The 16,362-nt window shown below is 41.7% G+C and overlaps 1 protein-coding gene across 1 annotated transcript; it reads left to right on the top strand.

Annotated features, from left to right (window-relative positions):
• Window positions 1-5,437: 5,437 nt before the first annotated feature.
• LOC121994611 lies at window positions 5,438-11,449 on the top strand. The gene is made up of 8 exons (XM_042548588.1): window positions 5,438-5,491; window positions 9,924-10,010; window positions 10,122-10,298; window positions 10,423-10,596; window positions 10,704-10,757; window positions 10,855-11,004; window positions 11,081-11,261; window positions 11,379-11,449. Exons 1-8 carry the CDS (start codon window positions 5,438-5,440, stop codon window positions 11,447-11,449), a joined length of 948 nt encoding a protein of 315 aa, XP_042404522.1.
• Window positions 11,450-16,362: the final 4,913 nt, after the last annotated feature.

The raw sequence follows: 16,362 nt of genomic DNA, 5'->3' as shown, positions 1-16,362 counted from the left end.
CTCACACAGAAAAGAAAACTGTACGTCCTGGAGCAGCCCATTCCCGAGGCACCTCCCGCCACTGCCACGCGAGCTGATAGAGATGCTTACAAGAAGCATCAAGGTGACGCATTAGATGTGTCATGTCTTATGCTCACGACCATGAACTCTGAACTTCAGAAGCAACACGAGTTGATGGGCACTTATGATATGGTTGAACATCTTCATCAACTATATCAAGGACAAGCGAGGCATGAGAGATTCGAGATCTCTAAGACACTGTTTCAGTGCAAGATGCAAGATGGGACTCCCGTAGGTCCATATGTACTCAAAATGATTTGGTACATAGAAAACCTACAGAGGTTGAGATTCCCACTTGGCCAAGAGCTGACCACTGACCTGATCTTGCAATCCTTGCCAGATAGCTATAGTCAATTCGTTCTAAATTATAACATGAACGAAATTGACAAGACATTGCCCGAGCTACTTAGCATGTTAAGAATTGTTGAGCTCAACCTTAAGAAGGTTAAGCCCAATTCCATTCTAATGGTACAAAAGCACAAGGGCAAGGGAAAGCCCAAAGGTAAGGAAAAGTCCCAAGCCAAGGGCAAAGGCAAGGCACTGAAAACCAAAAGAGGGGTTGCCAAGGATGCTACCTGCTTCCACTGCGGTCAGACCGGGCACTGGAAGAGGAACTGCAAAGTGTACCTGGAAGATCTTAAAAAGAAGAGAAGTGAGACTTCCACTTCAGGTATATATGTTATAGAAGTCAATCTATCTATTTCTTCATCATGGGTATTAGATACTGGATGTGTTTCTCACATTTGTACTAATGTGTAGGCGCTGAGAAATAGTAGGGCACTGACGATAAATCCATGCACTTGCAGAAGCGTAACAGCAGATGAGTTGTCAGGCGTGCTATGGACAATCCGCACGACTCCAAAGGAAGGGACGGGAGTGACACCGTTCCACTTGGTCTATGGAGGCGAAGCAGCCGTTCCTGTTGAAGTTGGAGTCGAGTTCGACCGGGTGCAGCAGTATAACGAGGACAATGCTGAGCGAAGACTTCTGGAGCTGGATCTGGTGGACGAGGCGTACGCTAAAGCAGCCGTTCGGCTAACAGCCTACCGACAGAGAATGCGCCAAAACTACAATAGGCGGGTAATACCTAGATCTATTCAGGTTGATGACTTCGTATGGAAGAAGGTGAAGTCGGTCGGAGATGTCACCATGCTAGAGGCTCCTTGGGCAGGACCCTTCAAGGTCGTGGAAAAGCTATGATCAGGCGCTTATTACCTAGAGGATGAGGAAGGAGAAGATTAATTAGAGAGACCATGGAGTGCAAACCACCTCCAGCCGTACCGAGCTGGATGAATGGTGCGCTGATGTAGCTACCATGTAATACTCAATTTTTATGCATCCTTCGACTACAAGATTAAACCAAAACCAAGAATCCACGAAGCCATTACCGGGTGGCTAGCCCACGTCGAAGACCATCGAGCGACTACGTTAAACCCTAGAGTCGAAGCGGCGATTATAAATACCCCACTCGGAAGACCGTCGAGCGGCGACGTTAAACCCTAGAGTTGATGCAGTGACTATAAATACCCCGCTCAGAAGACCGTCGAGCGGCGACTATAAATACCCCGCTCGGAAGACCGTCGAGCGGCGACGTTAAACCCTAGAGTCGACACGGCGACTATAAATATCCCGCTCAGAAGACCGTCGAGCGACGACGTTATACCCTAGAGTCGGCGCGGAGACCATAAATACCCTGTTAGGAAGACCGTCGAGCGGCGACGTTAAACCCTAGAGTCGAAGCAGCGACTATAAATACCCCGCTCGGAAGACTGTCGAGCGGTGACATAAAACCCTAGAGTCGAAGCGACGACTATAAATACCCCGCTCGGAAGATCATCGAGTGGCGATGTTAAACCCTAAAGTCAACGTGGCGACTATAAATACCCCGCTCGGAAGACCGTCCAGCGGCGACGTTAAACCCTAGAGTCGAAGCGGCGACTATAAATACCCAGCTCGGAAGACCGTCGAGTGGTGACGTTAAACCCTAAAGTCGACGTGGCGACTATAAATACCTCGCTCGGAAGACCGTCGAGAGGCTACGTTAAACCCTAGAGTCGAAGCGCCGACTATAAATACCCCGCTCGGAAGACCATCGAGCGGCGACGTTAGACCCTAAAGTCAACGTGGCAACTATAAATACCCCGCTCGGAAGACCGTCGAGCGGCGACGTTAAACCCTAGAGTCGACGCGGCGACTATAAATACCCCCTCGGAAGATCGTCGAGCGGCGACGTTAAACCCTAGAGTCGAAGTGGAGACTATACATAGCCCGCTCGGAAGACCGTCGAGCGGCAACGTTAAACCCTAGAGTCGACGCGGTGACTATAAATACCCCCTCGGAAGACCGTCGAGCGGTGACGTTAAACCCTAGAGTCGATGCAGTGACTATAAATACCCCCTCGGAAGACCGTCAAGCGGCAACGTTAAACCCTAGAGTCGAAGCGGCGACTATAAATACCCCGCTCAGAAAATCGTTGAGCGGCGACGTTAAACCCTAGAGTCGACGCGATGACTATAAATACCCCGCTCGGAAGATCGTCGAACGGCGATGTTAAACCCTAAAGTCGACGCGGTGACTATAAATATCCCGCTTGGAAGATCGTCGAGCGACGATGTTAAACCCTAGAGTCGACGCGGCGACTATTAATACCTCTCTCGGAAGACTGTCGAGCGGCGACGTTAAACCCTAGAGTCGAACGGTGACTATAACATCCTTCTGAAGACCGTCGAGCGACCACGTTAAATCCCGGCCTTGGAAAATCCCTAACGTGAACACTAAAACTGAAGTCAAGCGACGACTCTAAACCCTAGAGGCACGATCCTAAGCAAGTATTAGTATGGGCGCCACAGCCGATCGAAATTGTGCAGCCAAATACTTAGCAAACAAACATCATATGATAAAGTTGCTAAAAGTTTTCATTGATAGAACACTGCCGAACGACTGGAATACAATTAAAGCTTCCAAAAAACACTCTACTGGCCCCACTCACTCGATGCATTCGAAGGCCTCGTCGGGAATACCCTCTAAAAATTGGACCCGGTCGACATCGCTGTCGGAGAAAGCTTCAGGTAGGTGGTCGTTCACTTTCAGCTGGACGAGCGTGGCGTCGATGGCCAACTCAAATGAGTAGACGATCCGTTTGGTCGCCTTCTGTAAAAAGGGCTCCGAGCGGAGGTATTGATGTTTCATTGCAGCGAAACGGCTCAGCTCAGCCTCCTGGTAGGTCTTCAGAGCGGCGTGTGAAGCCCCCAATTCCTCTTTAAGGCGCTTAACTTGGCCTTGAAGTTCAACCTCCTTTTCTGAATGGATCTCCCACTCAGCCGATAAAGAGTCCTTGGCTTGCTTCAGATCTTCGGCCAATTGTCGGGCTTCCTTGTTCTTCTCTTCCAGATCAGTGATGGCGTGCCGCTTCCTAGTAGAAGCCAGATCAAGTTTTCGTTCGTAAGTCTTCAATTGAGCCTCGATCTGGCTCAGTCTGTTAGCCTTCTCGGCTGACTTCTGCTACTCCTCGGGGAGGAGCTGTTGAGCCCTTTCCAGCTCAGCCTTCAAACGGTCGATCGACGGTCCCTAAGAAGAAGAGGCCTCCCCGGAGATTTTGAGCCTCTTCAGCTCATCCTCCACCTGTGCCATCCACTGGCACATGGTGATGTTCTCCACCCAGTACTGCAAACAAACATTAGTGTCGATCGAAAATAATTTATGACGAGATTAACTAGAAGTACTAACCCCTGTGGACATCTCCAGATTGTTGTTGGCCAGCGCGCCACGAGGTTTCTTGGCCGCTTGTGCCCTCGCCTCTTCCCAGATGCAGGCGAGCCGACCTCTGATGTATACTTGATGCTGTGGAGAGATGGACTGGTCACCTGGTCAAGAAGATCCTCGGTCGGCAGGCGAAGGGTGGCGGTAATGGATCGTCTCCCGCCCGGCGCTGATTGGGCAGAAGCAGAAGGGCCAGACGCCTGGCCAGGAAGGACTGGAAGGATGGCGATTCGGGTTATCCTCCGCTTAACCAGAGGAAGGGAGGTGAGGGGCTGTATGGGGACTGGCTCTTGTAGTTCAGCCACGGACGGGGTCCGATTGGAAGAAGTGGCTTCCACTGTTACGGGAGCCAGAGATGCGACGCCCCCCCCCCCCCCTATATAGAAGCCTGGATGGCCGAAGTGGCAGATCGGGAATGCGCGTCTGCACGGCGCCACTTGCGGGTGAGCGGCACATCATCACCCAAGGACCCCGAGCCCTCAGCGGGGATGGTGGGGGTACCTCTTGGACCACCCCTGGGACGGTAGCTCCTCCCGCGCTAGGCATCTGTTCGGCAGTCCCATCACCCGCAGTTGTACTTTCCCTAGTCGTGCCCTCTTGTGAGCCGACCGGGCCCAAGCCAAGCCCTCCATCTCCTTGGCAGCAACTGCCTCGATCTCAGCTTGCTTGGCTTTCATTATACCGGCAGCCCGGGCACGCATCATGATGTCAGCTGCAAAAGAAGAACAAAATCAGTTAGACTCAAAGGAAGAGGGTTAAAGAAATCTTATACTTAGGCTGCTCAGGAGCTTCACTCGGCTCGGACTCAGCCCGAAGATATACATTATGCCCTCTGGAAGCAATTTGTGAATATCGAAATTCAGGTCGGCCAGCATGTTGGTAGCGTGAAGGTAGTCCGGCTGGGTCTTGTACTTCTTCAAATCTGGTTGAGGGGGAAGCCCGACCTGCCACCTGGTTTGGAAGCTCGGCCGCTCGGGGAGTCTGATATAGAAGAAAAACTCCTTCCAGTGCTTGTTGGAGGTGGGCATCCTGTCGAAGAAGACTAGGCTGATGCAAGATTGGAATAGGTAGGTGCCTAGCTCGGACTGTTTGGGGTAGTAGAAGTAGTGGAAGACCCGAGGGGTCAGTGGGATGTTGTGCACTTTGAACAGCACGACTACACCACACAGTAAGAGGAAGGAATTGGGGATGAGCTGGGTGAGCGGGATGCGAAAGAAATTACAAACTTCGGTTATGAACGGATGGATGGGAAACCGGAGTTCGGCCACAAACTGATCTCAAAAGAAATAAATAGTGTCAATCGGCAGGTTGTGTAGCCGATCGGACGGTCCAGCCAGGACAATCTCATGGTTGGGCGGAAGGTCAAAAGCGTTGATGAGGTGTGCCACGTTGCCCACATCAAACCTAGTCTCCATGGTGGTATACCAGGGAACAGGGGCCGGGTCGACTGGCTGGGAGGAACTGGCCATAGTCGGAAAACACAGGCAGAAGGATTTGCTAAGGGAGTCGACGGAAGAATAAAGCAAGATCGACAAGGGGTTCACTAAACAGAATGATGGGATACCGGAGAGCGATGAAGGCCAAAAGAAAATAAACGGAAGTTAGAGCTTATAGGAAAATGGAGCGCTGGAGGAGAAAGCTGGGAGTCGCTGGAACGCTGGAAGCAGACAAGGTTGCTGAAGCAAATGGGAGAAGAGCAGAAACAGAACGCAGAGGGAGTGACGACGCTGAAGATTTATAAAGATAGGTGCGGCCGAGCTGAGCCGTCCGACCTAGGGCACAAGGATCGAAGTGCACATCTGACCGTTGAATTCGAACAGCCAAATGTCATATCAGTAGCTGTCACCTCAAACGTGCGGCGACTGCGCTAGCGACATGTGGCGTCCCTCCACGGGGCAGCATTTAATGGGCACGTGCTTGGCCTTAATGGAAGCGATTTGCATGCATCACAAGGAGATTCGGACGACATCTGCAGTAGCTGATCAACCCGTGCCCCCTCGACAGTAGTGAAGAAAAGTATCCAAAATGACCAAGTACAAAGGCACGAAGCACCGACTGGGAGAAAAAGGTCGGTCCTATGGAAATCGGCGGATCCGACTCATTTGCTGGTCGACCAGCCAACCTCTCACCAGGCTACTTGTCCAGTCAGTCCGACTTTCAGCCTCCTTCGACTAGACTTGAAGGGGAGGCATGTGATCCGGTGGCCAAGGGGGGGCCGTCCAGCAGGAGGTCAAAGTGGTCAACACCCTGTAGGCGCCCAACCGGGCGAGTTACCTTCCTGATCGGCAGGAGGAAGAGCCGACCTGGCATCTTTTCTGACGCTCATAAGGCAAAACGGGAAAGGACGACGGTCGAGCGGCCATCCCGCTCGGCTAACGGTAGACACGACATTAGTCTTGCAGTTACAGCTTACTCACCCGACATGGTGAACTCAGACATCAAACAACCGATCGAGCGGACATCCTTCTAGAGGGCGTTAGTCGATGTGGCCTCCACTCGACCCAAGGAGGGCGTTAGCCGAAGGGCCTATCCGTGTGGACCAGTAAAGGATAGATAGAGCAGTTAGCGATATCTTCCTAGGGACCAGTGCCATCAGCAGGAGGCATGGTCAGCAGCAGGGTTAGCAGCATGGTCAGACAGAGAATCCTACGACGGAAGCTTCCACTGTCACGTCAAAGATATGCTCGTGCTGTTGAGGTATGGCGACAGGCGCACTTTCCCGACACATCTATTCTAGGTATGCTTTGATGACCATGCACGCCTCGAGGAGCGTGCACACGCCTTTGAAGAGCCCTATATAAGGACCTCCAGACTTCGACGGAGATATGTGGACCTCCTTAGTATAGCTACAGTTCTCGTTTTCTTCTTTGCCCACTTCTTTTTGCCGGAGATTTGACTTGAGCGTCGGAGGGGCATCGCCGGGGAACCCCTCCCTGGCTCGGCACTATTTTTGCAAGTCCACGATGGCTAGGGATCTACGTCTCCGGAGTCTTCGATCAGTCAACCAGAGCACTACATCCCCAGTGTCCATCGACTTAGTTATCGGACAGAATTATTATTTAATTTAGAAGAGAGAACAAATAGAAGGAATGAATTGTGTCATGAAAAACAGATATTATAAGAGAGAAAATAATAAAAAGATGGAAGAGAGAAGAAAAAATAAAAAATGATAAAGAAAATTTTAGAATAGTTGATGTAATATGCTTGTAAAATAATTGTCTAAATTTAATAAAGTGGATAGTTTACCTTAAATTTTAGAGGAGAAATTAATATGGATATTCAGGCCAACAACATGCTAAAAAAATATTTTTTATACAAAAATCATTACCCAGATTTTGAAGTAAAAATTATAATATGACAACATAATTTTAGCGCAAAAAAAAAAAAAAAATTCTCAGCTATTGCTAAGGTTGAGCAATGATTAATAACCTGATTTATTATATTGAAATGAAAATTTATTATCATTTTTTACAAACAAAATCAATTGAATTTTATCATGAAAATAGAATAAATCAAATTATTAAAAATTTAATTAATTATTATATTAATTTATCTTTTTTAACAGTCATTTGATGCTAATATCAATCGAGTGTTATTCAATAATAAGTTGCGAATGATCAACAATATCAATCAGTTATTATGTAAATAACCAATTGATGTCGGTTTAATTAATTTTTAAATTTTAAAATCGAGAGGAATCCAATAAATCAAATTAATCAAGATTTTAAAATATCGGAATAAATTGAATCTAATTTTAAAATTCGATAAGTTGAATCGGGTAACTCATCTTTTTCTCATTCCTAACTATGATTTTTTTTTTACAATAGTGCAATGGTGATAAGCGAATTTATTAACAAAGGAGAAAGAAAAGTATTCAATGGATGAGTAAGTAAAAATTCTTTTTTTAACATATGTTTAAAAGTCTAATTAAATCAAAGAGGTCTAATGTCTCAATTTTGTACATTCAACTCTAATATTTAATATTTCACATCTAAATCCAGTTGACACATCGATATTACAGCGGTCTATAATCGGATCTAATTTTGCTAGCGTCGCTCCCAGGGGCACGACATGTTAGTAAAGGATAGGGCGGTCACCCAAGCAGTGAGGATTTGAGACCCACACAACACATTTTCAGATGCTTACAGTGCTGGACCTACTTGTGAGATTAGGACACCACATCTGGAGTCACATATTTCCCTGATTTACTTGGTGTGTAAGGGAGTGGGACTAAATTGTACACCTTCGGTGCTAAATTAAGAGAAAAAATAAGTTTATTGGCATCAATCGTTCTCAGTGAAAAATTGGGCTTTTGGGCCAATTAAGGGTAACGATCCAATTTTGTTCATGGGCCTCAATAGCTAATATTTTCTTTCAAAAATTTTATTCACACCTAAATTCAATGTTACCCCTTCTTCTAGAGACTAGATCCTCTGATCCACAATATAATTGTGGTCGGATCATGACCACGTTTCGACCGTAATTGGTTGTGATCTTTGGTAGGGTTCACCTTCCCACCCAGGTTATACCTTGGGTCGGGGTGGGCGGTCGGATGTCTCCCCAAGGCACCCCCTCCCCAACACCGCCGATGGCCTTCCGGCCACCTACCCAATCCAAACTACAACCTAGATGAAAATGTGAATCCAAGTAGAGATCATAACCAATTGCAGTCAAATTATGATCGTGATCCGACCACAATTACATTATGGATTATTCCTTGGTTCACAAAAAGTAGACCGAAGGATCCTCTCTCGAATTTCTTACACAATATTCAATATTCAATACTAATAAAAACAAGTCTTTTGATTTGAGTAATATGACAACAGTGGGAGATATACTTAAATTAGAATGGATGATATCATCGAGTACAGTATGTCTATATTTATTTATTTTTACCCTCGGCTCCTAGGGATAGGGTATGATGGTTAACCCTCTAATAATATATCAAGAATAATGAATGGATACCCTTGGTGTCCAATTTGGACACCTAGGGTAGGCGATTCTCATAGCTAGAGCGTCCGGATTAAATCGAGACACCCTGAATATTTTGGCTGTGAGGGCCATCCATCCTAATTGCCCAAATTGGGTGTCTAATGCTCGGGCAGGTATTCAAGCATCCAGATATGTGAGGGGGCATTCAAGAATGTATATTAGGGAGGGAAATAAAAACAATTATATAAATTTAATAAGTTTTAACTTATAAAGAATATAAATAATAGTGAAAGAAATAAATTTTATTTATTAAGAATTATTGACGATAGCAGTTATTGGTATAATAGTATATTTTAACGGTCTCTCTCGAGAAAGTAAAAGTTTATAATTAGTATGACATAAAAATTATTAAATAAAATATTAAAAATAGAAGGAAAATTATTAGTTTAAACTGATATACATATTTTTTGTTTACTTTAAATTCTAAAATTTTAAAATTTCATCCTTAAGTTCATGACCAAAACATAATAATTAGTACTATACTATTTTTCTAAATATCATAAAGACAATTTTATAACAAACAAACATTTATTATTGAAAAATAATTTTAGCTAATAGCAATTTAATTTTTACCAGCATAATTTAATCATTGTATCAATAATAATACTTTATCAATAGTTATAATTATACGACAAATTATTTAGATAAAACTTAATGCTTTATACAGCAATTAAACCTAGCTACCTTAATGTAATTTCGACAATATATTTAATGTAATTTCAAAAACTTATATAATAGATTTCAACATTCAATGTTATTTACCTAAAAAATAAAAATCTAACAGGTATATATATTATTCATTAGAAGATCTTATTTGGATATTGTATTTAAAGCTTTTTATATCATACTAATTATAGACCTTCTACGGTCTCTTTATAAACACGCACTTTAGAATATTACTATCATTATAGTAATTAAAATATTATACTTTCATTTGATAAAATGTTTCTTCGCGTTTTATTCCTTGTGATTGTTTCGTTAAGTGCAACGCAGGGAAGATCATGGAAGAAGGAAGAGAAGCCATCAATTAAAACCATTCAGGTTACGTTGTTGTTTATTTAATTATTTTCTCACAAACATATAAAAATTGTTTGTTTGTTTTTTCTCATCAGTCAAAAAATGGAGAACTATATGATTGTGTCGATATATACAAGCAACCGGCATTTGACCATCCATTACTGAAGAATCATACTCTCCAGGTTGGTGTAGTTTATACTTATTGGTATTATATATTTTTGTGCTTGTAATTATATATTTTGAGAGATCTAGCTAGTTATCTTGTTAATTAATAATATATTATGGCTTTACAGTTAAAACCAAGTTTTCTTCCAAATGGTTTGAAACCTACAAAACCCAAGCCAGCGACCTTCTACGGATTCAACGACACTTGTCCTTCAGGGACTATTCTCATTGAGCGTTCTCAGAAATCAGATTATTTTCGTTCTCACGTACACCCTGTAGATGATATAGCTGATCTGGGACACCATGTATGTATGAGTTAATTATTTGATATTTATTATTGTAATTTTGCTAGCTAATCCAATTTAGAATTCAAGAACAAATTAATACTTGTATATTTTAATTGTTATTGTTTGATATATATATGCGCAGTTTGCTGTATTTGAAAACAATATTGCCAAGCTTTTTCACGGAGCAAGTGCGAGAATGACGACACATCAACTTCCAAATTTGCTACCAAATCAAGTATCATCGAGCAGTATTTATCTTTATGGTGATACTTATGGCCCACGCAATGAAACCAATGTGATACAAGCTGGTTGGCATGTAATTAATTAAGCTAATCAAATCAAGTCACTCATAATTAATAGTTATAATCATTAGATAATATAATTTTTTTATACTAATTAGTTTGGATTGATTTTATTTTGCAGGTTGCGCCAACGTTATATAATGACAATATTCCTCGATTTTTTACTTTGTGGACAGTACGTAGCTTGTTTATATTTTAGGGATCTTACTAAATTCCTATATATACATTTGTAAATATATAGATTCTAATTAACTTTTGTATGGTGGTGACAGACCGACGGGTATGAAAAAACTGGTTGTGTAAATTTACGATGCCCAGGTTTTGTTAGAACTACTTCTGGTCCTATTGGACCTGGTAGTACTATTGAAAAATTCTCCGTTTATAAAGGTGAAGAAATGTCTTTTTCTCTAGAAATCTTTAAGGTAAATCTCTTAACAAATGTGTGTGTGTTTTTTGTCAATTTTTTTTATTGATTTTATGTATGGCATATATATACAGGATCCTTCGACTTCAAACTGGTGGGTTTTGTTACAAGGTGGAGCTCTTGGTTATTATCCTAAAGAATTGCTTCCTAAGATGGATATTGGTGTAGATAGGATTCAAATGGGTGGGCATGTCTATTCTCCCACCAGCGAAGCAAGTCCCCCGATGGGTAGCGGTCATCCGTATACTGAAGGGCGTAAAAAGGCTGCCTATTTTACCCAAGTTCAATTTATAGATCGTAGGCATATACTGTTTAATTTAGAGCCCCAATTTTTGACCTTTGTTTCTGATCTACCTGATTATTATGGCATAGGTAAGTATCATCTTGACGTAACTGATGGTTATATTTTTGCTTACGGAGGAGCTGGAGGTTTTATAAAGTGACATCAATTTCATAATTTATTTGTCACTTCAAGTATAATAAATTTGTAATGGTTCTTGATAATTTATTTGTCACTTCAAGTGTAATAAATTCGTAATGGTTCTTGATAATTAATTTATTTGTCACTTCAAGTGTAAGAAATTCTTAATGGTTCCCACATAAGAGGCCTACGATCTATAAAGAGACTCGTACATTTAATTGACAACAGTTTGAATGAATAACAAAAGGTTAAAGAGACTCGTCAAGACATTTTAGAGAACCATTTTTCAACAATCATTTAAGATGAAGCATCTACATAATTAGGAAAGTAGGTGTTAGTCACCATGAACAACAATATTACCAACTTAATCAATAGCAAAGTAGGTATTATTCATTTTTAAATACCTATAATTCTAATTGGGTGGATCACTCACATTTCAAGTATAAGAGTGCAAAAAGTCAATTTACTGAGTCATATCTAGCACATTAGAACCCACAAAGATTTCAAGATGATTATATGTCTACCTGGTCACATCCAGTTCAGCAGGTTGAGTCAACTCCTTGGTGACATTTCAAGAGTTCAATGAAAAAGTTTCTACCCAGCCAACTAGATTTTATAAATACAAGATCTAAGGAGCAAAGCCGACCCTAGGGTGGTCAAGGTGGGATAATTGCACAGGGTCCCATCTGCCTCAGGGCCCATTTTCATTATTATCTGTTAAAGATTTTTTTTTATAGCATACAAAGGGTGCCATTTTTTGCACCAGACCCTTCAAAGTTTTGGACCAGCCCTGTTAAGGAGAATATCCAGCAATTGACATTACACACGCAAAAATGTATCACAACAACAACAATTCTCATTGCAACAAGTAGCTATTGCTTTCTGGACCCAATAGGAACTTGATGCATCAAGTTAGAAATTACAATACAATTAGATCACTCGCAACATTTGTCACCCAACAATAAGCACAATTTGTAGGATCGAGAAGTGCTAGGGGGAGGGGAATAACACTCATGGCTTTCACGTATGTTTAAAACAAACAGAGATAGATGCAACGGAAATACAGATAAATGAAAGCAAGCTCTAGCACGTCTTGATTTTACTTGATTAGGAGTCTGTGACAACTCCTACTCTAAAGTCTGCGATTGTTGATCACTTTTGTTGGACAATCACTATTCATTCGAATAAGTTACAAAAGAAAATACACAATTAAGTACAAGTAACTTGAAATTAAACAATACCGACGACTTTAGAAACAGATCTTGAACGTAGTCATCATCGGAGCAGCTTTCGGGCATCGTAGAGGCTTTATTGGTGCAGTGCGTAGAAGTGAAAGATGCTTTGAATGTTGTATTTGAGTCACTGGTCAAAACCTTCTTTTATAGCATGTTCCGGGCGCCTGGATCTCCTCCCATGGGCTTGGACTATAACATAGGTTCATCCAATCCGTGCGCTCTAGCTTGGCGAATAGATTAACTTTGACGGTCTGGGCGCCCAGACCAGCTCCGAGAGCCCGGACCAACTCCTGGCGCCTGGACCACCATGATTTTCCAGCTTCATTTTCTTGTAAAACAAGCTTAGTCCAGTAATTATATATAAAGAATTACAGGTTTTAACAGTCTTCGGACTATCCGGTCCTGAATTTGAGATTCGTTGAAACTCTATTCAGACCGACGCCTACTGTTCTCTCTTCGGGGAACACATCTTCACCTACTCCTCTCAGGAGAAATTATCTTTTGCTAGACCGGTCCTCTAGACCATTTGGACTTTTGCTTAGCGTCCGAGACTTTAGGACTTCATGCTGAACATCCACTCCACGACTCATCTAGTCTTCCACCTGGTGTCTGTGATCCCAGGATTTTCACTTAAAGCCCTCGACTCTATGATTTTGCCTAAAGTGTTCAACCAGCCAAGACTTCGCCTAGTCCCCCAAACCAAGACATTGTTGCCTAACCGCAGCTAGGACTTTCCATAACCTAGGATTACCACCCCCTAGGACCTAGGGTTATCTCTCCCTAGGATTTTCCACCTACCTAAAATCCACTAGAACTTTTGCCTAAGAACACTTAGGACTTTCCTGCAAGCTCAGTCACACTTGTTAGACAACAAGTAACCTTAACTTTGAACCCTTTACCATTATCAAAACAAAGATTCGATCGTTTGATGCTCCCTGCAACAACAATCTCCCCATTTTTTGATTATGACAACATAGTTCAAAGTTAAGTAAAATATTAAGTAAAAGCATTCGAAAAGATAAGTAGAATAAATACCAAGTAAATTTTCAAGCAACATTTTTCCAGGAAAAAAAGTTAAAATGTCACTCACTCCCCCTTAAGTATTAATTTTTCTCAAAATACGACTTTTTTACTTTACTTTAAACACTTTTCTTGTAACGCCCGCCCCTCTGCTAGGGCGAGGTTACCGGAAAACATACATGCATATTAATTAAAAGAAAATTTATTTCTAAAATAGCGGAAGTATTTATTTAAATATTCTTGTACGTTCTTAATTTACCTTTCTTTTAAACACCAATAAGCATGCATAAGTGTCAAGTAATCATGCAAAACATTAACATAAGATAGACATAGTTCTTAACAAGCATAAATTATCATAAGCAGATCTTTTTTTTTTCCTTAACCGAGCCACCACCACACACATCTCTTGCCCTCCTGCTGCTCCCTTAGTTTATCCATCCTTTACCTTTATCTGCGGTACAAGGAAAGGAAGCTATAAGTACACGGGCTTAGTAAGATCCTTTTCTACTCACAAAAATCATGTATCATAGTATAATCACATAAACATATAGCATGGAGTCATAAACATCTAAAACATCATATCATGTAAAAGAGCATCATAATATATCATATCATTCTACAAACCCAAAACGTCATGTCATGTCAATCATAAAAGAGCATCATGTTATATCATATCATATCATAGTGAGCATCATGTCATATCATATCATAACATAAAAATACATCATGTCATATCATATCATAACATAAAAGCATATGCAAGATGTCTTTCAAAAACATGCGTCATGTCATGTGCAAAATATCTTTAAAACAATATCATATAATATTTAAATATAATCTCAACATGAGGGCCCGGCTATGTACCACATAACATAAATCCGTGCAATCCCTAGGACGGGGTAGCTAATCCCGAACCTACTAGGGATGCTAGGTTCGTACTACGTCCGTCGACCTAGGAGCGAACTAAGGAGCCCATCCCTTGGACACTAAGGTCCGGTACAAGCCACATAAAAAGTAAAGTAGTATGTCATATTTACTTATCATATCATGAAGAGTGCTCTTAGTCCCATCTAATAGGGAAACAACTCTTAGGCCTTTACTTGTCATATCATAAGGAGTGTTCTTAGTCCCAACTAATAGGGAAGCATCTCCTAGGCCTTTACTTGTCATATCATAAAGCATGCATACTTGAGCATATAGCCCATCATAAGAGTCATTATCATGCATGATTCATAGGCATACATAAATGAGCATATGACATATCATAGGGAAAACATAATTCATGCATGGAAAAGGAAACATTCACTATAACAAAAACCCTCATAGACATCGGTTTTCCACCGATGTCTATTACATTTTCGACCGATGTCTATGAAGGCGATGTAAAAGGTCTGTCATTTTAGACATCGGGTTAAAATCGGTGTAGTATCACTTAACGACATCGGTTTTCGAATCGGTTATAAACCGATGTAGTATCACTTAACAACATTGTTTCAGCAACGGTGTAAAACCGATGTAATATGAATATACCTTGACAACTACCCATGTTGATTGTTTTTTCCCTTGACACTTTGAATTTGCAGAGCTCAAACACCCATTCCTTATCAATTACACGTTACAGTCAAAACTTATCTTGTACACAAAATCACCAAAGAAATTATAGCGACGGAACTGCAAGAAGGGAAAAGATTGTTATTATACATGGCTCATAGTAATTGTTAACCTCGGTTTGTCTCGACAAGGAAAGAATAACTACCACAAAAACACTATTGGTGAACAACTTTCAATCAACTTTACATGTTGAAATATCTAAGAGCTTTACAAATTTTGATGACCAGTTTATAAACCCAGCTTCTTGTTCAAAAGAGTAGGTCCAACAGCTGAACCACCAAGAACCTCAGTTCACAGGAGGGGAATTAGTATACCATATTTGGGATGATTTCTATATCCAGGCTAGAGAACCTCGATCATTTGCCACTTGAGGTCTGCCTCGGGTAAGCGTGGCTGGTATGTTGGCATTAATTTCCTGAGGAGGTAAACAATTTTGTTTCCAAGTCATAAAGAATGCAGATAGATGCAACAATAAAGTCCAAACATCAAAAGAGTTAACGCAACAATACTTGGATCCATGTATCCTCAATATGACGTTCCGATGATGTTTCAGGAGAATGGAAGGCAGGAGGTAAGGGATGAATTAGCTCTGGGGCAACCACAAGATCTCGTCCCAAAACCAAAATTGACCCCGTGTTATTTGTTGTTCCTGGATATATGGATTGAAAAAAAAATTAGGAGAATTAATAGACAAACAATAGACTGAGCAAAGCTATGGATCCTCACCACTATAGTTAGTTGCAGAGAAAAGAGTGATTAAATGACCCTGAGCAAATCGTTCAAAACCATCCATGACACACTCACGTGCCCTTACTATCAACTGGAGGTCATTATTATTGCAGAACTCAATAACTAACTCGGTCAGGTTGTCACATCAAAAGATCAAAAATTTGAAACCATTGTATAGGAATTGAGTAGAAAATGGTCCGAGCCAAACATATAATCACTCACCCCAAAAGTAACCAAGCCAGGCCCCCTGGCATTTGGTCTTAACCCCTCAACACTGTGTTGGATCAGACCCGCTAGAATGAATAGTTATCGTAGAAATAAGGTATTTCTTTTTAGTTAT

This window comes from Zingiber officinale, chromosome 6A, assembly GCF_018446385.1.
Source record: "Zingiber officinale cultivar Zhangliang chromosome 6A, Zo_v1.1, whole genome shotgun sequence".
NCBI classification, from domain to species: Eukaryota; Viridiplantae; Streptophyta; class Magnoliopsida; order Zingiberales; family Zingiberaceae; genus Zingiber; species Zingiber officinale.
Note: the sequence above shows the minus strand (reverse complement) of the source record. Positions and strands in the feature narration are given on the sequence as shown.